This window comes from Balaenoptera physalus (assembly GCF_965194825.1).
Source record: "Balaenoptera physalus genome assembly, chromosome: 10".
NCBI classification, from domain to species: Eukaryota; Metazoa; Chordata; class Mammalia; order Artiodactyla; family Balaenopteridae; genus Balaenoptera; species Balaenoptera physalus.
In genome coordinates, this window is record NC_138889.1 from 19,729,539 (window position 1) to 19,754,971 (window position 25,433).

The following is a 25,433-nucleotide window of genomic DNA, read 5'->3' on the forward strand; positions in this document are numbered from 1 at the left end:
AAGAAAGTATAATCTGTTTTTGGATGGAATGTCCTATAAATATTAATTAAAAGTATCTGGTCTATTGTGTCATTTAAAACTTGTGTTTCCTTATTAATTTTCTGTCTGGATGAGCTGTCCATTGGTTTAAGTAGGGTGTTAATGTCCCCCACTATTACTGTGTTACTGTAGATTTCCTCTTTTATAGCTGTTAGCAGTTGCCTTAGGTATTGAGGTGCTCCTATGTTGGGTGCACATATATTTATAATTGTTATATCTTCTTCTTGGATTGATCCCTTGATCATTATGTAGTGTCCTTCCTTGTCTCTTGTAACATTCTTTATTGTAAAGTCTATTTTATCTGATATGAGTATAGCTACTCCAGCTTTCTTTTGATTTCCATTTGCATGGAATATATTTTTCCATCCCCTCACTTTCAGTTTGTATGTGTTCCTAGGTCTGAAGTGGGTCTCTTGTAGACAGCATATATATGGGTCTTGTTTTTGTATCCATTCAGCGAGCTTGTGTCTCTTGGAGCATTTAATCCATTCACGTTTAAGGTAATTGTCAATATGTATGTTCCTATTACCATTTTTTTAATTGTTATGAGGTTTTTTTTGTAAGTCCTTTTTTTCTCTTGTGTTTCCCACTTAGAGAAGTTCCTTTAGCATTTGTTGTAGAGCTGGTTTGGCAGTGCTGAATTCTCTTAGCTTTTGCTTGTCTGTAAAGCTTTTGATTTCTCCATCAAATCTGAATGAGATCCTTGCTGGGTAGAGTAATCTTGGTTGTAGGTTCTTCCCTTTCATCACTTTAAATATATCATGCCACTCCCTTCTGGCTGTAGAGTTTCTGCTGAGAAATCAGCTGTTAATCTTATGGGAGTTCCCTTGTATGTTATTTGTCGTTTTTCCCTTGTTGCTTTCAATAGTTTTTCTTTGTCTTTAAGTTTTGTCAATTTGATTACTATGTGTCTTGACGTGTTTCTCCTTGGGTTTATCCTACCTGGGACTCCCTGCGCTTCCTGGACTTGGGTGGCTATTTCCTTTCCCATGTTAGGGAAGTTTTCGACTATAATCTCTTCAAATATTTTCTCGGGTCCTTTCTCTCTCTCTTCTCTTTCTGGGACCCCTATAATGCGAATGTTGGTGCATTGAATGTTGTCCCAGAGGTCTCTTAGGATGTCTTCATTTCTTTTCATTCTTTTTTCTTTATTTTGTTCTGTGGCAGTGAATTCCACCATTCTGTCTTCCAGGTCACTTATCCGTTCTTCTGCCTCAGTTATTCTGCTATTGATTCCTTCTAGTGTAGTTTTCATTTCAGTTACTGTATTGTTCATCTCTGTTTGTTCTTTAATTCTTCTAGTGTTTCTTCCTTAATTCTTCTAGGTCTTTGTTAAACATTTCTTGCATCTTCTTGATCTTTGCCTCCATTCTTTTGCAAGGTCCTGGATCATCCTCACTATCATTATTCTGATTTCGTTTTCTGGAAGGTTGCCTATCTCCACTTCATTTAGTTGTTTTTCTGGGGTTTCATCTCGTTCCTTCATCTGGTACATAGTCCTCTGCCTTTCCATTTTGTCCATCTTTCTGTGAATGTGGTTTTCATTCCACAGGCTGCAGAACCGTAGGTCTTCTTGCTTCTGCTGTCTACCCTCTGGTGGATGAGGCTATCTAAGAGGCTTGTGCCCAGGCTGTGATCCTTGAAGGGCTGGTTTCCCAGTGTTGCCCTGGATGTGATGCCAATTGTTTCTCTAGGTTTAGGGCCCTGACCTAATAGGCATAAAAGTTAGGGTGATTCCTAATGTGAGTGAAGAACACATCCCAGGATAATGGCAAACAGCCTCTTGAATCATATCAACTTTCTCCTCCTGATACACTGTGCTAACCATAGGCCTTCTTAATTTTCTTAGCCAAATGTCAGAAACAGAAGAAAGCCATTCCAGCGTATGTCTCCAAGGGGGCTAAAACCATTATGCATAAACAACCTCCAGAATCACTGGCTTCAAAATATGTGTCTGGCTTTTTTGACTATGGAAGAAAGATTCCAAATAAAATCATTTGGCCTGTCCAATTTGCACAAAGATGGCTTGATATAGGACAAATCAGATAGATTACCTCGGATAAGTTTTTAAGTGTCACAGTTTACAGAAAAGGGATTCTTAACTGGGGTTCCTGGAGTCTAGGGCCTCCACAGATGGGCACTGGTGGGGGGTGTCACCAAATCCCCTGAAACCATAGGCAAATTCGGTATTTATGTGCTATGGGCATCGTTTTGAGGAGTATATAATCTGACCCATATCTCAGAGAATCAATAGAATCTGAAAGGTGTGGTGACTTCAAAACAAAACAAAACTAAAGGAGAACAACAAAGGAAGCTGTTTCTGGATTTCCCTGGGAGAAGCTTACTGTGAGGATTCCTCCATCCTGGCTGTTCAGTAGAGACAGGCACTTCCTGCTCACCTCCATGGCCCAAACCTACAACAACAGGGAGCAGGAGAAGGAGTTTGCCTGTCCTGGTCATGGTCCTCTGCCTCTTCCTTCTGAGCGCTCAAGTAGAACCGACCACTCTCCACTCCCTCCCTCTCGCCACCACCACGTCTGTCCACATTTCCTTCACAACATCTTCTTCTATTGCTCTCATTTCTTCCAACGTCCAACTCCCCTAACTAAAGGGTGACACTTTGAGAGCACGTCATATTTGACTTTGTAAATGCAGAACCTAGCACTGTGCTCAGTGCCCTGGATACTCAACTGGTTTTCAGAATCAATACCTGACAGAGCGACTCATCCATCCCTCGGCAGCGCAGGGACAGAGCGTCCGCCCAGCTTTCCCCATTCCCACTGCCAGTGTAGGAGCGCTGCCGTGCTTCTATCCTCTTTGCAGAAATGAGAACAGTTCTATGCAACAGAACGGGTTAAGGTAGGGAGAAAAGAATGCGGTACCTCAGAGACACAGGGGGACTGAAGACACAAGTTCATCATGAGTCCCAGGAGGGTATACATGACCTCTCTGAACAGGTCCACATCCTCCTCACACTTGGCCTTTGGAAACAAAACAAGGTGATCAATGATCTTCCTGCAGCTTGTCATGGTCATCTGTTCCCCTTGGCGATGGTCTCAGTATCACTCACACTCCCTAAAATTGTCAGAGTCATGAACCTAAGTGATGTGGGAAGATCTGAGACCGGTTTACAGCACAGAGTGTGTGGCGCCTCATGTCGTATGTCATATGTTGTATGCCGCCTCATGTCGTATGTCATATGTTGTATGCCCTGGCTTCAAACTGCAGATGGAGCTGCTGAAATGGGTGCTCAAGCCAGCTCCACAGAAAACCCTTCAAACACCTCCGGGGTGGAAGAGACTTGATCTGGAGGACTCTGTAAGGCCAGCTGCCCATCAAACCTACTGTTACAGAAGGGGTAAGCCACTGGCCCCAGCACCCTCAAACAGAATTTTTGGAAAAGCCACATAATGAAGAAGCCGCCAATGCCCTCAAAGCAGGTAAAAGACCAACTTTGACTAGAAAAGCTGAAATACCATGAGGCCCAAGCAGGCATCCCTGAATTCTTCAGAGGCAGACATCTGTCTTCGGGTGGCAGCCTCAGCGCTGAGGTTTCCCATAACGGCAATACACTGGCAGAGAGCTGAGGTGTTGGTGACCTTGGGATCTCTCTTCTAAAAGGGGATGAAGAGAAAGCAAATCTGCAGAGAGCAGGCAAATGATGCCAGAATAATCTCTAGGGGCATCCCTCACTCACCAAAATGTCTGGGAACCAGACAGCGTTATGCCACATGGGGACATCGGTGGGGTCACGCTGGTGGAAAGGAAGGAGGCACACAGAGGGGGAGACCCCAAATCACCTTGGCCTGGAATAGGGAGGCCTAGGGCTTAATCTCAGTCACTCCATCAACCAGCTGGGGGCACTGGGACAAGTCCTGTCCCTTCTCAGACCTTCCATTTCCACATCTGTGAAATACTGGGGTGTCAGTATGCCCTCTAAGGTCCCCTGAGACTTCTATGGCTCCCTGGGGACAAGTCTAGTCACAGCACGCTCTCCTGGAGGACTCCCCGCCTGGCAATTTTCTCCCTCATCAGCTCCAACCACCACACCTGCCCTCCTGACCGAGATGACTGCCATTCAGGGGACAGGGTTGCAGGTGGTACTTATGACGGGACTTGGCTCAGAAGAAGACTGATGGAGACCGACAGACTCTCCGCCTTCACCTACTGCGGCCCCCAGGCAGGCTTTCCTCCCCTGTAACCAGCTCTGCCCGTATGCCATCTCCACCTGCCCCCACTGCAGCTGTTTCAACAACCAAGACTTGCATAAATTCCAGCTGTGAATAAATGATTAATCAACCTGAGAGGCGACAGGAGTTCTGGGGGGTAAACTGTATTGAAACAGCCCCGCTCATGCTCCCAAAAGGGTCTGTCACAGGTGATAAAATGAGGGCTTACTCACCAGCACGCCCGTCAGTGCCAGGAGAACATCCGGAAGGCTGGCCTGGAACCAGACTTGGAATCTGTCGAGAGAACATCAGCCATGATTTATTTCTACCCCGTGCAAACTAAAACATAAATAGAGCATCTTGGGTGATGGCGCAGACCATCCAACCCTGGGCCCGTGTGATCTGCCCCTGCATGGATGATTCATTCGGAACCAAAAAAGGTCGTCACCGGGCAGGTAATGTGGCTTTACTTTTTCTAAGCCTGGAGACTTGCCTTTGATGTTAAACAACAGATCTCAGAGGGCGGCTCTCTTATGCAGAAGCTGCTGGAATCCCTAGGTTTCTGCCGAACTGACTTAGCACCACCCCTGCCCTCCCCTTGCTTTGAGTCTACGCGCTGTGTGCCGTGCAAACAGGAGACACGGTGTAAGCATGTTCACGTGTCACAGCCGTGAGGAGAGCCCCGAGGCACACACACGTCCACCAGCTAGAGAGGCGAGTGCACCCTCCCAGCGCGTGCTGATGGCCGGCTGCCAGCACAAGCAGCTCTCTCGCATCATATGACCGTTCCTAATTAAGACGCCCTAAAGTTGATGAGGAAATTAAAAACAAGATGCAGTTTTTTAAAAACTGAAAAGTTATGAAAATCTAAGACCTTTACTGTCTTCCCCAGCAGCAGCTAAACAAAGAAAAAAAAGCGCAGGGGGGATGGTTACCCATACTGCCACTGGCGGCCCGGGAGGGCTCTACTTTGTCACTGTGTTTCTCCTCCCTCCCCCTCCTTCTCTCCCTCTCTTTCTCTCTCATTTAATCAACACATGTCTGCCAGCCAGTCCCTATTAGGCACTGATTAGGGGAAGAAGCCTCAGTGCATAGCAGATTTGCTTGCTGGGAGAGTTACTCTCCTAAGTATGTTACTGCTTCCAAGCTCACTGAGGGCCGGGTCGCCCCCCGCACCTAGAGGGACTGGAACGGGAGTGGCTGATCACAGCCCCTGAAGATATCAGCTCTCCTACGCAGTGAATCTTGCGATGCTCAGTTGGTCCAGCCTCCCGTGTGCCGCACGTTTTAGAAGATCAGACAGTTCAACACAGGTTGAAGAAGAAATGTCAGTTTCTGGAAATAAAAATTACCTTTCTTCCAGAGCCAAGTCTGTGAGCAGTCCCATGGCTGAGTTGGCCTTTTTATCTGAGAAATCAAGAAACGACACGAGGGCTTCCAACAACCTGCAAAAATCCATAACACCCTCAGGGTGGGCTGACCTCCAGCTGACAGCGTCCCCAACAAGGAGGCTTCGCGTGGAGGCCAGGAAGGAGTCAGCACCTGAGTGAAATAAGCTGAAAGGGCCTTGCCATGCCCACCAGGAAGCCCAGCCCCTGCCCGCCCTAATGAGGCAGACACTCTCCCGTGGGAATGCCTCTACCTCTACCGCTTAACGTGAGGGCCCAGGGGAATTAACAGTTTTAACCAAAGTTCACTGATTATCAGATGCTGACTTGGAAGGAATCTCTGGTGCCTCTGCCCTGGGACTCTGGCTTGGCCAAGTTGAATCACACAAATGACATCTAAATGGCACGCTTACTAATCTGCTGATGACTAAGTGGGAAGGCCCCCTAATGAAGTGGGGGATGGAATCAAGATTTAACAAGATTTTGACAGGTTGCTGAATATATCAGATGAAATTTCAGAGAGTTAAAGTCTTTCACTTAGAGCTGGAAATTCTGTTTAAGTAACAGAATTGGGAGACCTGGTTTATACCTGACTCATGTGAAAAAAACTTACAAATTTTTAGCCAGTGGCAAACCTGGTATATGAGCAAACAGTCTGGTGCAGCTGCCGAAAAGCTAATGCAGTCTCAGGCTGCCTTAACAGACTGACCGGCACCAGGACAATGAGAGTAGAAGTCATTTGTCCATCCAGCAAACCCACACCAAGCACCTACAGCGTGCTGAGTGTCGTGCTCAGTGCTGGGACACAGTACTGAGCTCCTGTCTCGTACAGGGACGCGTGTCAGATGATAGGTGAGAAACAGACACATGTCAAGTGGGCACAGAGCCCACCTGGCAATAGCTGTGGGAGGATGGAGATGAGGACGACATTTCCGCATCACTTGAAAGTGGAGCGTTGGCTACTTGGACCTTTGTCCGTTCAGTCAACAGCACTTACTGGCACTATGTGCCAGGTGATGTGGTAGGTTCTGGAGCCACAGGGATGAAACAAGACAAGGCCCCAGCTCCAAGGAGCTTGTAGGCCAGTGTCAGGCACGTGGGGACAGGAGCAGAGCATCGGAGGCAGAGCACACAGCAGTCACAAAGGTGATGAGGCATAAGATCGCAGAGGCACACTTGGGGACTGCGGGTGGTTCCTCACAGCTAGTGCTTAGGGTGTGAGGCATAAAACCGCAGAGGCACACTTGGGGACTGCGGGCGGTTCCTCACAGCTAGTGCTTAGGGTGTGGGGAGGGCAGGGAGCAGCGAGGCTGAGGAGCTGGGCAGAGCCAGCTTGGGTCACGCTGGGCCTTCTGGAATGTCTGTACTTTCCCCTGTTAGCCTGTGTCCCGAGTGTGGGCAGTGGATGACTTGCTTGGTGGCAGTGTATGGGGAGGGCTGCAGGCTCTTGAGCCCCTCTCAGTCTCTGAGCTAGAGGAGGCTCCAGGAAGCTGTATTCTAATAAAGCCCCCAGGTGATTCCTAAGCACTGTATTTCTCAGAAATTCAAGAACTAGTCTTAGAGGCAGTAGAGTAATTTCAGCATTTTAAGCAGGAAAGTAACAGGACAGATGTGCATTTGGGACAAATCCCTTTGGTGGTGTGCTTCAGGGGGATCAGGGCAAGTAGTACAGGAGCCAGGGAACCCAACAGGGGGAGAAATGGGATTTTCCAGACAATAAAGGTTAAGGGACTGAGCTGAGACGGGGCAGAGTAAGACGTACAGTTGAGAAGAAAGAGGCCTCACAATGACCTAGAAGTGATGATGGGAGACGTTGCAGGAGATCCAGAGGAAATGAATCCAGGAGATGCGGAGGAGATAGGACTGACAAGTACCAGTTTCTCAGGGATGTGGGGAGGAGCCAACCAGGGAGCCCTCAGGATTCTGGCCTTGGCAACGGGGCGGATGGAAATGCTATCTATGAAGACAGAAAATTCAGCCAGAGGGTCTGGTTTGAAGAACCACTCTTGAAGTACTAAGTTTATGATACTTGTGACGTTGCGATGAAGGTGCCCAGTTGCAGAAGGATGTTTCCTTGTAACGTTTGAGAGAGAGACTTAGACATGATAATTAGGGTCACGGACAAGAAGAGGGCCAAGGGTAGGATCTTGCGGTCCCTGACTTGGAAAGATGACGGCATGCAGGGGGCTTGCAAAGGGAGCCGAGAAGGAATAGCAGGGAGTAGGAGGAGGGCCAGGAAGAATGATGTCAGTAGGACCAGATGCCATCACGCTGTAACAGGAGATAAAGACTGAAAAGAGCCCATCAAACTGGGCTCTTATATTCAGGAGTACGGCCTCCAGGCACCCATATTTATGGTACTACGTTTATTCAGCAGCTTGTTCTGGGAGGGGTCTGGAAGTCAAACCACCTGAGGAGTGGTTGAGGAAACCAGGATGCTTGACCTGGAAAACACCAATGTCTTCAGACACGTCAAACACTGGGATGCAGGAGAGTTGCATTCTATCCTGCCTGCCTCTACCACAGAAGCTGGAACCATCTTCCCCCCACCAGGGTGGCATGTGACACAATTCTGACCAAAGAGAAACAAAAGCAGTAGCTCCTCTTGATAAAAGGGACAGACCTAGTTGGTGCTAACCTGTCTTAAAGAGGGATGTGATGCTTGGAGTTGCAGCAGCCTTGTGTGACCATGAGGGAAAGGTCAAGGGAAGGACAGAGACCTTGACTCTGCCATCGTTAAACCACCAAACCAGCTGTTACCATCTTTAGTCTTTTTGTTATGTGAGAAAAACGAGACCAGTTCTCTTGGCCAAGTCATCTGTCAAATGCAGCAGAAAAAATTTTACCTAGCATACGGGTATCATGTCTCTGAAGCTTCACCATAAGTCTGTGATACAGATGAGATACCAGGCACACCAAGGCTAAGCAGCTTTCCTGGGTCACACAAGTAGAAAGAGACAAGCAGAGGATTTGGGGTCCTGACTGCTTGAATCTAAAACCCCAGAGCTTTTCACAAAGGGATACTGGCCCTCGCTCGGCTCCTGTCCATGCACATTTGTCCCTTCACTTTCTCATTTGGGGAGGAATGTGAGGGTCATGGAACCTGCGTGCAGCCCTGTCCTGTTTCAGACTATCTCACTTCATTCCAGAGAACATGTTCCATCTCTTTCCGGTTTAACTGGAGGTGGACATTAACGAGAAGAGTGGGCACACAGGTAACAAACTGAGGTTTCTTTGACTGTCTAAGGAAAGTAGGCAGGACTGAACAAGGTGATCACAAATGCCAAGACACTGGAAAAATTCAAATGAAACTCAAGCAATTCAAAGATAGCTGGGGAGAAAGCTTATGATAACTATAGCTACATTTACTCAGAGACCAAAACCAAATGAAAAAACATATGATGAAGGTATTGAGGAAATGACTGCAGAGTCATTTGAAATGTGAAATGCGCTTCTGAGGATTTAACTCTGCTAACGATCTGTTTGCCTGTGTAGGTTGAGCTTCGGGGGCTGCCAAGGCCTTTCCTGTGAGCCATGGGGCCGCTGAGCTGGGCTGAGAAGGGGAGAGTCACAGCCAAGGCTTATCCTGTCCTCAGCACACATGGACTTCCTCACTGACATGGGACCAGCCCCAGAGGTCTCGCTGTGGTCCAAGAAGGTCTGACACAGCTGCAGATGTGACTGCTTTCCTTTTGGGGAACAGAGAGTAGGAGAGAGGCTCCAAGGCCTGGGAGACAGCTGGCTGAGATGCCCCGAGTCCCTAGCTGCACTTTCTCCTGCCCCATCTGTGAAATGGGGTAATGACACTTATCTTGCCTCCCTCCCAATGAGATGATAGTGAACAGAATCGGAAGCCAACTTCTGTTTTTAGATTACATAGGAAGCATTTATAAAGCAAAGGTAAAATCATTGCTACTATTTCTTTTAGGTTGAACCACATGAAACTGCCAACATGCAGCCTTTTTTGACATAAAAAGTGGCAATTTCACATATTCAAACTAATAATCTTTAGAAGGAAAAGCACTGGGCAGAATCACTCTGCTTCAGTCATTTTTTTAAAAAGTTTACTTAGGAAAGAGGAGCATTCCATTCCTATCACCTTAAGCCTTGGAAAGACCTACATGTAACAGTATTTGAAATGTGTTTTATTTACTTATACCCTACCTTGCTCCAGAAAGGGTTTAAGGATATGCAAAATCAGATAGTATTACCTAAAACAGGAATAAATGAAGAAAAGTAAGGACAGGAACAGGGTAGAGCCAGGACTGAGGCTAAAAGGGCAGAAACAAATGGCCTATTTTACAGTTGGGTTCCCAATTGCTGGTTTTGGAAGTGCTGCCATATTTACAAGGTCTGCAGTGTCTATGAGATGGAAACAGGCTCAGGAGAAGTGACACTGTCCATGGTACTAAGTTCCGACAGGAGTGTCCTGAAGGTCCCCATGAGGGACTGTTCTTCTCAAAGGCTCTTTCTGTTTTTGATCCTTAATCTGGTAGGCTGGCACCTCTCACGTCAGAGATGTGAGACGGGAGCCAGGCAGGTGTTAATGTGGCAGGTAAGGTCTGAGATGCTGCCGGGAAGCTCCCACCCACAGCGCAGAGCCTTACCCGGTCAGGTCAAGGTGCCCCATGATGAGGCTCCGTCCATTCTCCGTCTGGGCAAGCTGCAGCAGCAGGGCCAGGGTCTGCTGCCGGATGTTCGGGACCCTGGAGGCCAAGAGGGAGGGCAGCAGCTGGCCCGTGTCGGGGCGCAGCACAAGTAGGCGTTGGTTCTCCTCTGCAAAACACAGGGCACGTCTGTCTAGTGCAGACCATGACAGCAGTCACACCAGTTCTGTCTCCCCACATCTCAAAAGGAAACCCAGCTCTTCCCCATGTATTTGAGAGGCAGGATAATGAAGGGTAAGAGCACGGATTCTAGAACCAGACTGCTGGGTCTGAATGACCGAGAAACGACCTTAGCCGAGTTGTCAGCCCCTGAGCTCCTCAGCTTCCTGATCAATGGAACGAGGAAGGCAACCAACATACCAGAGTTGTCGTGAGGATCAAATGAGTCAATACGTGATGGTGCGGAGAACAGGGACCGGCACGCATACATGAGCTATTATCACTATTCTGGCCGGAGGCCTCTCGGTGTATGGTCTTCAGAAACGTGAGGAAAGGAAAAGAAATCAGCCTAATGGTGGAAGAGCTTTAGACCATCTATTTTCATATAATGGCCAGAGCAACTATTTGAGTTTTTTCTAGACAACTAGAACGATCACATGAGAACGTTAATGAATAAAGCATGCTCCCCTTCCTAGACCATGAGCTATTTCCAGGGTGGTGGCATCAGATGTGCCCACACCCCGCTTTCGCCTGGTGCGTTTTCTAACGAGGTACATGAATTTGAGAGCAGGCAGAGGTACAGGCTGGGGTATGAGGCTAAGCTATGAAACAGAGCAGAGTTTGTTTAGTTTCCATAAAAATGAAAAGTAGCTCAGTGTAAACAATTCAAATAACACAATGTGTATACAGCTGAAAATGAAAGTCCTCTTCTCTCATCCGTATCCCCTCCAGGTAAGCCCTTTCCCTAAGGGGGCTAGTATTCACCCTTCTTATGAACAATGTTAAAATATGATACATCCTACCCCGAAACTGGCTCTTCTCTCTCAGTCAGCACTATATCACAGACATATTTCCACGTCTTTACTTTTAAGCATTCCTTTGTCCTTTTTAAAAACCGCTCTGTATTTATTGAATTGGATATACCAAGATTTCATTGATCTGAGATACAGCATGTACGTCACAGGCTGTGTCTGACAGTATTTTTCCAGATACTAAAGAAAGATGTGACCCCTAGGTTCACAGAAACCAAAGTAGGCTGCAGGGTGAGGAAGTTGGGCTGCACGGAGGGAATCATGTCCAATTCATACTGAGGAAACAGCCAGTCACCAAGCCTGCCTCCCTAACCCTTGGGCAGGGCGATTTGCAAAAACACTGCTCGGAGCCGGTGCAGTGTTCTACAAGTAGCAGGGCACCTTGATAAGGATATTAGTCTGAACGTAATTCCCTGCAGGGAAGAGTCCCCCTGATTCTCTAGAGCTTAGCAACCTAAGTATCCATCATCGGATGAATGGATAAAGAAGATGTGGCACATATATACAATGGAATATTACTCAGCCATAAAAGAAACGAAATGGAGTTATTTGTAGTGAGGTGGATGGAGTTAGAGTCTGTCATACAGAGTAAAGTAAGTCAGAAAGAGAAAAACAAATACAGTATGCTAACACATATATACGGACTCTAAGGAAAAAAAAAAAAGTCATGAAGAACCTAGTGGTAAGACGGCAATAAAGACACAGACCTACTAGAGAATGGACTTGAGGATATGGGGAGGGGGAAGGGTAAGCTGTGACAAAGTGAGAGAGTGGCATGGATATATATACACTACCAAACGTAAACTAGATAGCTAGTGGGAAGCAGCCGCATAGCACAGGGAGATCAGCTCGGTGCTTTGTGACCACCTAGAGGGGTGGGATAGGGAAGGTGGGAGGGAGGGAGACACAAGAGGGAAGAGATATGGGAACATATGTATATGTATAACTGATTCACTTTGTTATAAAGCAGAAACTAACACACCATTGTAAAGCAATTATACTCCAATAAAGATGTTAAGAAAAAAAAAAGAACTCTAGAATTTAACATGATTCCTCCACCCTACTAAATCAGGAAAAAAATCATATTACCTCATATTCAGCATTTAATCGTTTACAAGCTGCATTTACAAGCTCTCTCGACAGCTCCCCACAGAAGCCTGTGCACGGCATACACAGCTATCACTATTCCCATTTTCACTGTTTTGTGTCCAAAGTCAAACATTTTCCCCTCATTAAAAAAAACAAAACTGTTTTAAAAAATGAGGGAAATACCTAAAATTTTTATTGAGGTCACTAAAGTGATAAGATTGTACAAAAACTTAGTGAACCCCAGAAGAGGCTAATGTGCAAAAAGGGAAGAGTTACGGTAAATAACTCCCCATAGCATGTTACTGTCCCAATATTATGCACTAATTAATCAGTGTCACAAGAGGCCGGCAGGGATGGTTGTAAATCTCATGATGCTGAAACCGGTACTGTGGTCAGCAAAAAAGGAGCACTATTTTTCAGCAGACAGAAAAGGAAAAACTCTGCCCGCCTCACTGCCAGTGCACGAGCTGAGATCACTAGCCTGCAAAGAGCCAGGGCGAGTGCCCAGGTGATGAGACCACGCATGATGCTGACCGTGACCTTGCCCACCGTGGAGGCGGCTGCGAGGGTGCCGGAGACACGACTGCAGCGCAGGTCTTGCTTCTGACCCACATGTTTTTCCCGGGGAGGGTCTAGACCACCATCTCCAGGGCCTGTCCTAGAGGAACAATCCTGCCTGCCCACACCCCCGCCCCGTAGCCCTCCCATTACCAGCGCATTAACGATGATCGATGGTTATTCCCTGGCTTACCGTTCTCACTGCACACCGCTTGCCAGAGCCTGAGAACAGACATGCATACTGTCTCTTCCACTGCATCTTTTCCTGCTGTGGAAAAGCACCTACGATGGGCAAGGGAGAGCAATATTAAAACTGCAAATCAGTCTTGATCTTCCTTTCAGTTGGTTTTATTTCACCTCCAGACTCCTCAAATGTGGGTTTAAGAAAGTCACTTCTTAATCCAGAGCTGCAGGTCACCAGGACCAAGGGACTGCTAGGCTCTCAACTGAGAGCTCCAGGACAAGGATGCAGCCGAGGAAGCTGGGTCTGCGCAGAGGGAGGGCGGTGAGCCAGGGGCCAGGGCGTCGGCTGCAGCAGGACCAATGAACTGCGGTGGGCCAGCAGACCACTTAGGGTTCGTGAGTCTCATCCCACACACAAACGTGTGCCGGTGACTCCAACCCACACCAGTGTCCTAAGCCATGGGAACTGCACCAGAACAATTGAAATACAAAATAAAATAAATTCAGCAAACTACCTCCTGCCATATGGGTCTTTCTTCAGATACGATGATAAATGAGATCAGCCAGGAACCAGCTGATCTCATTTCCTGTTACGATCAGCAAATTCCAAAAGAGGACAAAACCAAAGAGCCATCTTGCAAAAACTGGTGGGAAACCAGCAAGAGTGGCCATTTCTCTGACTCTGAAGTGCTCGGAGGAACCCTGCGAAGTTTTCCTAACCCAGTGTTGACTGAAGGTAGTACCATCCAGGGATCACGCTGCCTGTGTGATGAGTGTCTGATTTCATGAGAAATGGTTGTCTTTCCTTGCTTTGATGCCAGGCTGTCTTTACAAACATCCCTACCTTCTTATGACCTCATTCTCACTGATGATACTGAATCCATTGTGTGTTCTGAATAAAGTGCGTTCCGTGCCTGAAACAAGTTCAGAGAAAACCGTGTCATCAGACTCCTGAACTGTCTGGCTGATGTCTAGCTGTCACAGAGCCAGATGATAACAGAAACCCAATATGGAATGTCTAGATCACCAAATCCACAGTTTGGGCAGAAACAAATACCTCCGATTCTGAAACCTAAGGCTGTCATCAGCCACTTGGCGCCACCGTGAGAGGGACGCCCTGTTCAGAGAAGGAGAGCTGAGCCCGGGGCGTCCCACGAGTGATCTGACAACTCATCATTCTGTAATCTTTAGAGAGTCTCCAGGAGCCGCTTAACCTCTAGAAGAAGTGGCATATCCATCTGTTCTTAATAAATGTTTATTTCAAAGCTGTTTCCAGGCTCTAGAGAGGAACCTATAATCTCCAAGAAACGACTGCAGGGGTGTTTGAGCGCCCTCCACTGTACACTAAAGGAAATCAGACTCCGTCCATTTGTACAAACATCATTCTGTCACCGAGTAACAACACCGGTTTCAGCCCTGGGATCAGTAATTACAGAAACTCCTAAAACAGAGCGCTGTCGCTCTCATTAGCAGGAGGACAGCAGCTGATGTTTGCTCTGAAACTATTTCCACATCCTAAGCAGCCATTAAGTGTAACTGGGATGAACGTTACAGTTTACCCTACAAAATTCTGTCTTCCATTCCTCTACGGTTGGGGGGAAATTTGTGGGGCTGGTACAGGGTGTTGGGGGTGTATATGGGGTCTGTGTGGGGTATGCAAAGGGTGTGTGGGTATGTGCAGCACGTGGGGAACACCCATGAGGGGTGAATGTGTGTGGTGTGCTTGTACGTGATATAAGCATACATGGTATATTTGTCCCACATACGTGGTGTGTGTGTATGTGTGTGTGTGTGTATGTCTTGTGAGTATATATGCAGTGCATGCCGTCTGTGTGTTTTGTGTCATATTGTGTGTGTGGTGTTTACAGCATGTGTGTCATGTGTCAGCATGCTCAGAGGAGAGGTTGGAGCTGGGATGGGTTATGTTTCTTAAGCACCCCCTCTAGCACCTACATTATAGTAGACCTTCAATCAATATTGGTGGAAGGAAGGGAGGAACGGATTCTTTGCCTCGTGAGGACAGACCTCTAAACTCTGTCCCTTTCTACTGACAATATTCATGAGATCACACACATCGCCAGCTTACAATCCTTCATCATGTCAGTCAGGATTTCAATCCCCCCTGCATAGAACGAGGGGATCTGATCAGGCTTGGAAAGAATCTCCAGAAGATTCTTGGTCGTCACGGCTGTGTTCGTTCCTGAATCCAGTGCTTCCTGGGCTTCCTTCTCTTGAAGGTCTGCTTTCTCCCGAAGATCTACCTGATTCAGGTAATCTAGCAAAACAAGAAGGAAAACACAACAAAACCCTAACAATCAACATGTCCACACATGGAGCGACCGTTTTTTGAGGATGGGAGGCTGAAAGGCAGAAAGCATTAAAATAATTCAGACTCATCTTCAGCAAGGAAAATTTTAGGAGGCGTGTATAGTTTCTACCAGGAATCTTAAAACATCTTGGGAATTATTCAAGGACAACATTGTTCCTTGTCTAGAAGGCTTGGAGGGAGGATGGTGGAGAAAAGGAGGAAGGCCCAGAACAGAGGAAGAGGAGCAAGGCAGGGCTGTTAATGAGAGGATTTGATTGTGCAGGGCTGGGCATGGCTGTGCTTGCGGCCAAGTGCAGAGAAGGCATGGAGGGCACCCCAGGACTGGAGCACAGAGGGAGGTGCAACTTGAACAAGGACGTCAGCAGGAAGTCTCACCTTTCACCTGTGTCTGCAGCTGGGGGTTTATTTCTAAGATCTTCTGATAACACCCTCTAGACTGGAAGAAAGAAACAAGGCCTTGAAGAGTGGTTAGGGGGGAACGGTGATTACAAGAAATGCACAGGGTATCATTATCTCCTCCCAGTCTCCCCCGCTACCCGCGTCGCAGGCAGGCATGGGGAACGCAGCATGCATTTGACATTTTGTTTAGGCTTCTTTGGTTCTGTGGGGCAACAGGTATTATTTCAAATTTTATTTTAAAAAATAGTGTTGTTGGGGCTTCCCTAGTGGTGCAGTGGTTGAGAATCTGCCTGCCAATGCAGGGGACATAGGTTCGAGCCCTGGTCTGGGAAGATCCCACATGCCGCGGAGCAACTGGGCCCGTGAGCCACAATTGCTGAGCCTGCGTGTCTGGAGCCTGTGCTCCGCAACAAGAGAGGCCACGATACTGAGAGGCCCGCGCACCGCGATGAAGAGTGGCCCCCGCTCGCCACAACTAGAGAAAGCCCTTGCACAGAAACGAAGACCCAACACAGCCATAAATAAATAAATAATTAAAAAAAAAAAAATAGTGTTGTCAGATACAGCCTGTGATGGAAAATATCCAGTCCTAAATTCTCGTGGCTCAGGTCTGGCTGGGATAGGAATAATCATAAGGTAAATGCAAAATTCAGATATGATATTTGCACTGAGAAAGAACAGGAGGATACCTGTCAGATATGCTCACAGGGAATAAAGAAATAAATGAAGCTAGAAACACTGTTGACAGAGACTTGGGAACAGGAAGCAAGAACTGCCTATTTAAACGTACAGGCTGCAAAGAGCTGGTAAGGGGTCTGTTCACTGGCCATGGAAGAGTCAACTAGAACACTTGAGAGCGAGAGGCTCACAGACGACACTTAGATAGAAAGTTTCTGGAAAAGAAAGATTCTTGTTAATGGGGCATGATGATGGGTTTAGGGCAGTACAGTCCTCAGGGCTATCAATGCGACCAGTCACTGAAAGAAAAAGCTCAGAAAAAAAACCCAAAGACAGATGAATGGATAAAGAAGATGTGGCACATATATACAATGCAATATTAATCAGCCATGAAAAGAAACGAAATTGAGTTATTTGTAGTGAGGTGGATGGACCTAGAGTCTGTCATACAGAGTGAAGTAAGTCAGAAAGAGAAAAACAAATACTGTATGCTAACACATATATATGGAATCTAAAAAAAGGTCATGAAGAACCTAGGTGCAGGATGGGAATAAAGACGCAGACCTACTAGAGAATGGACTTGAGATAACGGGGAGGGGGAAGGGTAAACTGGGACAAAGTGAGAGAGTGGCATGTACATATATACACTACCAAATGTAAAACCAATAGCTAGTGGGAAGCAGCTGCATAGCACAGGGAGATCAGCTCAGTGCTTTGTGACCACCTAGAGGGGTGGGATGGGGAGGGTGGGAGGGAGGGAGATGCAAGAGGGAAGAGATATGGGGATATATGTATATGTATAGCTGATGCACTTTGTATAAAGCAGAAACTAACACACCATTGTAAAGCAATTGTACTCCAATAAAGATGTTTAAAAAAAGCAGAAAACAAAAAACAAAGAAACGTTCTAAGATATCTTAAAAGCTCAAGGCTCATCTAGAAGATTAGGATTAAGAAATGAACTGAAGAAAAAGCATCACATTAAAACAGAGAATAGTGTTGCAGGATATCAAACATGGTAACTGTAATAGACTGAATGTTTGCCTCCCCCCAAAATTCAGATGTTGAAAGCTAACCCCCAATGTGATGTATCTGGAGGTGGGGCCTTTGGGAGGTGATGAAGTCATGAGGGTAGAGCCCTCATGAGTTGATTCGTGCCCTATTAAAGAGACCCCAGAGAGCTCCCTCACCCCTGCTGGCTGTCTATGAACTAGGAAGCAGGTCCTCACCAGACACTGAATTTGCCGGCATCTTGATCTTGGATTTCCTAGCCTCCAGAACTGGGAGAAATAAACCTTTGTTGTATAAACCACCCGATCTACGGTATTATGTTATAGCAGCCCAAAAGGTCTAAGACAGTAACCCTGTATCCAACTTCTTTTTAACCCTAGCTCTAATCTATCAGCAATTCTTGTTGGCTTCACTGTCAGTATATAAGCAGAACCCCAGCACTTCTCACCACCTTCATCATGACCAACCTGGTCCAAGCCATCATCATCCCTCACTTGGATAATTTGCTGCAATAGCCTTCTGACTGGTTCTCTCTTCTTTTCTTACATGTCAAGATATATTCTCAATACAGCAGAGTGATCCTTTAAAACATGAGTCAGATCATTTCTCTCCTTTACTCAAAACCCTCTGATGGCTCCCAGCTCACTCAAAATAAAAGCCAAGGTCCTTCCAAAAACCTGTAGGGCCCTAGGGGATCAGTCCCCCACGTATCCCCCCCCCAACCTGCTCACCTCATCTCCTCTCACTCCCCTCCTTGCTTGCTCCATTCTAGCTATCCCTCTATCTGGACCACTCCTCCACTGTATAATATATCCACATGGCTTGCTCACTTCACTCCTTCCCTTCTTCCAGAGAAGCCCTCCCTGACCACTCTCTGTAAAACCAATCTCACCTTCACCTCTTCCTGATTTAGTTTTCTTAGTAACACTTATTGCTACCTAACATACTACACATCTACTTATCTGGTTTCTATCTTGGGACAAGTCGTCCCTACCACAAGAATGTGAGTTCCCTTAAGTCAAGGATTTTGTCTTGTTTGCTGCTGTATTCCTGTTGCCTAGGACAGTGCTTGGAACATAGAGAGCATGCATTAAATATGTGCTGAGTGAATTAATTAACTGAATGAATGAATAAGTAAATGGAACTTGGTGGAGGGGGGGAGATTAATATTTTCCTTTTTACTTCTCTATTATTTGACCTTATTACAGTAAGTCTGTATTACTTTTAGAATTAAAATCCAACAAAGAATAATTTTTAAAAATGTACAATGGGGGCAATTTCTTTTTAAAAATAATATATCTTGTAAATGGAAAGATATCTCATGTTCATGGGCCGTAAACCTTAATATTGTTAAGATGGCAATAATCCCCAGGTTGATCTACAGATTCAATGCAATCTCCATCAAGATTCCATCTGGCTGAGTAATATTCCATTGTATAAATATACCACATCTTCTTTATCTATTCATCTGTCAGTGGACATTTAGGTTGCTTCCATGTCTTGGCTATGGTAAATAGTGCTGCAATGAACATTGGGGTGCATGTATCTTTTTGAATTAGAGTTTTCTCTGGATATATACCCAGCAGTGGGATTGCAGGATTATATGGTAGCTCTATTTTTAGTTTTTTTAAGGAGCCTCCATACTGTTGTCCAATTTACATCCAACAGTGTAGAACGGTTCCTTTTTTCTCCACACCCTCTCCAGCATTTATTATTTATATTACTCAGCCATAAAAAAAAAATGAAATAATTCCATTTGCAGCAACATGGATGGACCTAGAGATTATCATACTAAGTGAAGTAAGCCAGACAGAGAAAGACAAATATCATATGATGTTGCTTATATGTAGAATCTAAAAAAAATGATACAAATGAACTTATATACAAAACAGAAATAGATCCAAAGACACAGAAAACAAACTTATGGTTACCAAAGGGGAAAGGGGGAAGAGGGATACATTAGGAGTTTGGGATTAACATATACTCACTACTATATATAAAATGGATAACCAACAAGGACCTACTGTATAGCACAGGGAACTACTCAATATTTTGTAACAACCTATAAGGGAAAAGAATCTGAAAAAATAGGTATATATATGTATAACTGAATCACTTAGCTGTACACCTGAAACTAACACAACATTGTAAATCGACTATACTTCAATTAAAAAAAATTCCATCTGGCTTCTTTACAGAAATTGACAAAGCAGATCCTGAAATCTGTATGGTAATTCCAGTAACCCTGAATAGCCAAAACAATCTTGAAAAAGCAGAACAAAGTGAGAAGACTCACACTTCCCAATTTCAAAATTTACTACAAAGCTGTAAGAATCAAGACAACGTGGCATAGGTATAAGAGTAGACATAAACAAATGGAATAAAATTGAGAGTCCAGAAATAAACCTATGCATTTATGATCAATTGATCTTTGACAAGGGTGCCAAAATCATTCAATGGGAGACAAGACAGTCTTCTCAACAAATGGTGCTGGGACAACTGGATATCTACATGCAAAAGAATGAAGCTGGATCCCTTCCTCACACTATATACAAAAATTAACTCAAAGTGGATCAGAGATCTAAATCAAAGAGCTAAAGCCATAAAACTCTTAAATCTTGGATTAGGCAATGGTTTCTTAGATTTGATATCAAAAGCATAAGCGACCAAAGAAAAAAATAGGTAATTTAGACTTCATCAAAATTAAAAACTTTTGTGCTATGATGTGAAAAGACAACAGAGAATGGGAGAAAATATTTTCAAATCATTTATTTGATAAGGGACTTGTATCCAGAATTTATATTGAATATTATATGACTATATATAATATTTATATTACTTTATATTGAATATTTATATAAATATTCAATTTATATTATATTGAATATATTTATACTCAATATAAAAAGACAAATAACCTAATGAACAAATGGACAAAGGATCTGAAGAGACATTTCTCCAAAGAAGATACACAAATGGCCAATAAGCACATGAAAAGATGCTCAACATTATTAGCCATCAGAGAAATGCAAGTCAAAATTATGAAATACCACTTTATACTCATCAGGATGGGTATAATAGAAAAGAAAAATAAATAACCAGTATTGTTCACGATGTGGAGAAATTGGAACCATACACTACTGGCAGGAATGTCAAATGGAGCAGCCACTTTGGAAAACAAGATGGCAGTTCTTCCAAAGGTTAAACATAGAGTTATCACGACTCAGCAGTTCCACTCCTAGGTGTATAGCCCAGTGGACTGTAAACATGTGTCCACACAAAAACTTGTACGTGGCTGTTCATAATAACCAAAAGTGGAAACAACTTGAATTCATCAACTGACAAGTGGATAAATAAAATGTGGTATATCCATACAATAGAATATTGTTCAGCAATAAAAAAAAATGAAGTACTGTACATATTACAACATGGATGAAACTTGCAAACACTATGCTAAGTGAATGAAGCCAGTCACTAAAGACCACATATTGTATAATTCTATTTATATGAATGGTATAGAATAGGTGAATGTATAGAGACAGAAGTAGATCAGTAGTTGTCTAGGGTTGGGGGGGGGTGGAGGGGAGGGGAGTGACTGCTAACGGGTATAGGTGTTTTTGAGGAAGTGACAAAAATGTTCTAAAGTTGATTGTGGTGATGGTTGTGCAACTCTGTGAATACGCTAAAAACCACGGAATTGTATACTTTCCATAGGGGAACTGTTTGATACATGAACTATATCTCAATAAAGCTGCTATTAACAATATACAATATCTTAGTGTGTATATCTATCTGCATGGTTACTTTCAGGTGATGAGATTACAAGTGAATTTTGTTTTTTCATCTTTTTGCTTATGTCTTTTCTCTCCAGAGATGCTCCTCCCAGGACTGAATGGACACTGGTAGAAGATACTGTAGAAGAGATTCCTACAGTAGGTGGGGCTGTTATCAGATGACACTCAACATCCTTCCCAGCTCTAAGATCTTAAGATTTACCCTGGAAAATACTAAGAAGTGGATTAATTTCTCATCAACTTGGAGGAATGTGGTTCTCCTCTGAGACAATCTGAAGCACTGCTCCGAGATCAAACATGCCACTTAAGGTTCTTCTAGCACTTACCACACTGTAGTTCTTTAGGGCCAGGTGGGCTTTTCCCATGTGGAAATATGCTTTTGTGCATTTTTCATCACACTGCATAAAAGAGAATCACTGATCAGATGTTCTGGAAGATTTGAAGTCATCAGCCCCTCTCCCAACTGCCCAGCTAATAGGGTTAGGGCAGTGCTTTGATTCTCAGGACAGCCACCAGAGTTGACAATTAAGACTTTTCTGTGCATCTGTAACCAAACTAATTGATGCCTGCAAGGAGCCTGGATGCACAAGTAAGCTCTCTATTAAATTAATTCATGATACTTGCCAGTTTTCATTTCCATTTAATGAGACAACCAGGAAACAAACCAGAAACCCTTAGTTTAGAAGAGCTCTTGACCTTGGCTGAACATTAGAATCACCCAGGGTGCTTGTAAAAATCCTGATGGCCCAGCTGAAACTCACACCAATTAAATTATACTAGTGGGTAGGACCGAGGCATCAATAATTTTTTAAACTCTCCAGGTGATACAAATGTGCAACCAAGTTTGAGAACCACTGGTTTATTAAAAGGTAGGAAAATTTACTCTGGGTAAACAGCTGAGGTTACTATTATATATTTAAGTGCCTTCCTTGAAATAAACCACAACATATATACTAAGAACTTGCGTTCCTATCACTTACGATCAGGAGGGATGCCCCCTTCAAAATTTATGAAACTTATAGCTGAAACGATACCACTTGCACGGGAGGTCCTGCCCCTGCCTGCTTCTAATTATTATAACTCCAGAGGGAATGATGTGGTACAAAGACATAAACTATAATTTAAAGCATCCAGTTAATTCATTGAATCCCTTTTATGTGCCAGGCATTGTGCCTGGTTGGATGCCATCAGGGGTGCAGATGTAAAGAGGTTAAGGGTCCAAGCTCAGGCGTCTAGAAAGTCCTGGGTGAAGCCCTGTCTGCCTCTCACCAGAAGTGGCACGCTGGCCAGGCCACCCAGCTTTTCTGAGGCTCATTTTCCTCATCTGCAAAGTGGAGATCATAATAGTGTCTCTCTTGGGCTATTGTGAGGAGGGAACGTGTGTAAAACACTGTGGTACCAGGTAATAGAGGATTAGCTGCTGTTGTTGCAGTTACAGCAAAAGCACTCCATTTCAGGGCAAAAAGGAAAATTTAAAGAAAAGCTAAAGAATAATAGATGGGGTAACAATAATTGTTATATTTGGAGAGGGCTTTATAGATGCATTTTCATGAATATCGTTTCCTGATTCGTTGCTAAGTGAATGACAGTAATAATATTAGGGCATTATTGTTCAGTCCTGACCATATGGTTCATATGAATTATCTCATGTAAACCTTATAACAACTCTATGAAGTAGAGATAATTATTAACCCCATTTCACATATGAGGAAGCTAGGGGTTGGAGAGGTTCAAGGTCACATAGATACTAAGTGGAAGAGCTGGGATTAAAATCTAGCCATTTGCTACAGGACCCAAAGGCTTAAAAATTACACCAGATCTCCTTCAGAAAAGTGCTATAGCAGTTGAGTAGAAGGAAATCCACTCCAAAGACATATAGTCTAACAAAGACATACTGTGTTTCAGAGGATGCAAAGACAAACACACGGAAACCTGCGGGGTGGGGGGGGCAGCTGAAATACAGATGCGAGAGCCATTGGCAAGAGTGACAGTTGAACCCACCAGAGGAGACGAGAGCTTGGAGGGAGAAACTGTAGGAGGAAGACAGGCAGGGAGCTGTGGAGTGAACCCTGGAGAACTCACAGAGGATGGAACTGAGGAAGCGGGAAGGGAACCGTCAAAGGGAACGGAAACTCCGGCACCGCAGCTCACAGAAGCCACCTGTTCACAGCACCTTCACCGGCAGGGCGTCAGGGTTGCAACAGGGGAAAAGGAGCCCCAGATCGCGTCCACGTCCCACTGTGCCATCGCAAGGGGTGCATCGTGACCATACTTCCTCAGACACTAACACAAAGGGCCACTAATGGATTTTCTCACTAATAGGCCCTTTCTCCTTTGATGAGGTATCAACCCTCACCAGGATTCTCTCAGTTGAATCCCAGGTCCCCTCAAAAGGAATCCTGCCTTCAGAGGAAGATGCAGTTTATTGTGCAGGAAGAGTTACGCCAAGAAAGAAATGATTCTGATCCTAATTAAAACCAGCTTCGCTGCCTTATCTTCCCTGACCAGGAACATCAGTTTTGAAATGTCATCACATGGGCTTGTCTCTGCCAATTCACATGTGTCAAAAATATTAAACTGGCATGAAAGTACTAATACTACGAATAATGGAGTGCCGCTGACATTCACTGCTGATATTTAAAAAGAGTGAAACTTTTTAATTCACAGCTTCCACGTAGAGCCAATGATTGTTAGTTTTTAGAATTCCTTATACATTTTTTTCTCATCCCTCCAAGTGTTTACCCAATCGTCTTCAATGGGAGCCTCGCTGGGCATTTAACAAGGCTGGCTGCTGGGGGTCAGCATTTTTTAATGTCAGCTGTGCTGGGCCTGCTTTGCCTCAGTTTCACCATTAATAACATGGTGCTTCAGTGAACATTTGGGAATGGGCCAGTGTGTCGTCCTGAATCAGCACGAGGCTGTGACTACCTCTTTGGTCCTTTTCATATCGGAAAAGATGCTCCTGGAAGCCCCACAAGGAGATCTTGTTTCTGCCACAGAAGGAATGAAAGCCACACCCAGGGAGGATGGGGTTTCCTGGATTCTGTGGAGAAGCTGTTTATAGTCAACAGTTCAGGGCACCAGCCTACAGTTAGGCCAATGTTAGCTATGTGATCCCACACAGTTTACTTAGTTAATCTCTGAGGCTCTGTTTCCTTGTCAGAAAGATGAGGATAACTGTGGTACTGACCAGAAAAGAAGGCTGTGAGGCTCCAATGAGACAGCTCACGGCCAGCGTGCAGCAAATGGCAACTTTTGCTGTTATTGTTGAAACACCAGAGGAAAACGCCCTTGCCTCTTTCTTCTCTTACAGATGATAGAAGAAAAAAGTCATGATCATATAAGGTGACAAAGCAGGCTAATGGATCTCCACCGGAGCTGTGAAGAACCTAATGGCACCAGTTTGGGGCAGTTCTCATCACTTAAAGACCGTCACGATGCAATGGGACAAGGTGTCCCCCACACCGTATCTTCTAGGGGGTAAAGAAAGCAGGCACTCCAGATACCCATTTTGGTGGGATGCTTGTGTTTTATAAACCGTTGTTAGTAAAGGTGAGTTTCAAATTCACCTGTTTTCTTGCTCACCCTTTCAATAAAAAGTAAGGAAGTAGGTGTGGCCAATGTGCTCCTGTTGAGATGTGCTCTTGTCTGGGGGCCACGCTCATTAAGCTGGGGTAGGCAGTGCTGGACCAGGGGAATCTATGCCATAGGATAAACCTGGCACGTTCTCCCGGCACTTCAATTTTACTTGATTATAAATTATTTAAAATAACATGGCTATATTAGGACAAATAGATACATTTTATGGCATGCAATGCAAAATTTGCAAGGATTTTTAAGATAAAACACGTGTCTAAAAAGAAATTTCATGTTCTCTGCTTCTAGACCCTCCAGGGGCTCATGTTTGTTCTGTTAGCACTTCAGCAAGGAAGGCTGAGAAGCGCTGGTTTTGGTTATTTAGTTAAGCCCCTGTGACAGAGTAACTTGGGGGAATGTGGATTAAGGGTTATTTAAATATTTAGTCATCTGAAATAATGTTCCTATGAAGTGATCATGACATTTCTCTTTTAAAACCCTTCTAATATTTCTACCAACAGTCCTTCCTTCTCTCCACCTTTGATTATCTATTCTGTCAGGTTTCAGAGGAAATACCATGCA

The 25,433-nt window shown here is 44.8% G+C and overlaps 1 protein-coding gene across 3 annotated transcripts in view; it reads right to left on the reverse strand.

Annotated features, from left to right (window-relative positions):
- Positions 1-25,433, reverse strand: part of TTC12 (tetratricopeptide repeat domain 12) — a 50,878-nt gene that overhangs the window by 9,547 nt on the left and 15,898 nt on the right. For all 3 annotated transcript variants that reach the window (XM_082411066.1, XM_082411065.1, XM_082411067.1), the window contains exons 8-18: positions 21,602-21,673; positions 15,769-15,829; positions 15,151-15,339; positions 13,909-13,978; positions 13,075-13,163; positions 10,204-10,372; positions 5,561-5,653; positions 4,442-4,502; positions 3,516-3,653; positions 2,922-3,020; positions 2,385-2,453 (exon numbers count right to left, since the gene is read on the reverse strand). In XM_082411066.1, the coding sequence (XP_082267192.1) occupies positions 2,385-2,453; positions 2,922-3,020; positions 3,516-3,653; positions 4,442-4,502; positions 5,561-5,653; positions 10,204-10,372; positions 13,075-13,163; positions 13,909-13,978; positions 15,151-15,339; positions 15,769-15,829; positions 21,602-21,673 (1,110 nt within the window). The remainder of the gene's footprint in view (positions 1-2,384; positions 2,454-2,921; positions 3,021-3,515; positions 3,654-4,441; positions 4,503-5,560; positions 5,654-10,203; positions 10,373-13,074; positions 13,164-13,908; positions 13,979-15,150; positions 15,340-15,768; positions 15,830-21,601; positions 21,674-25,433) is intronic.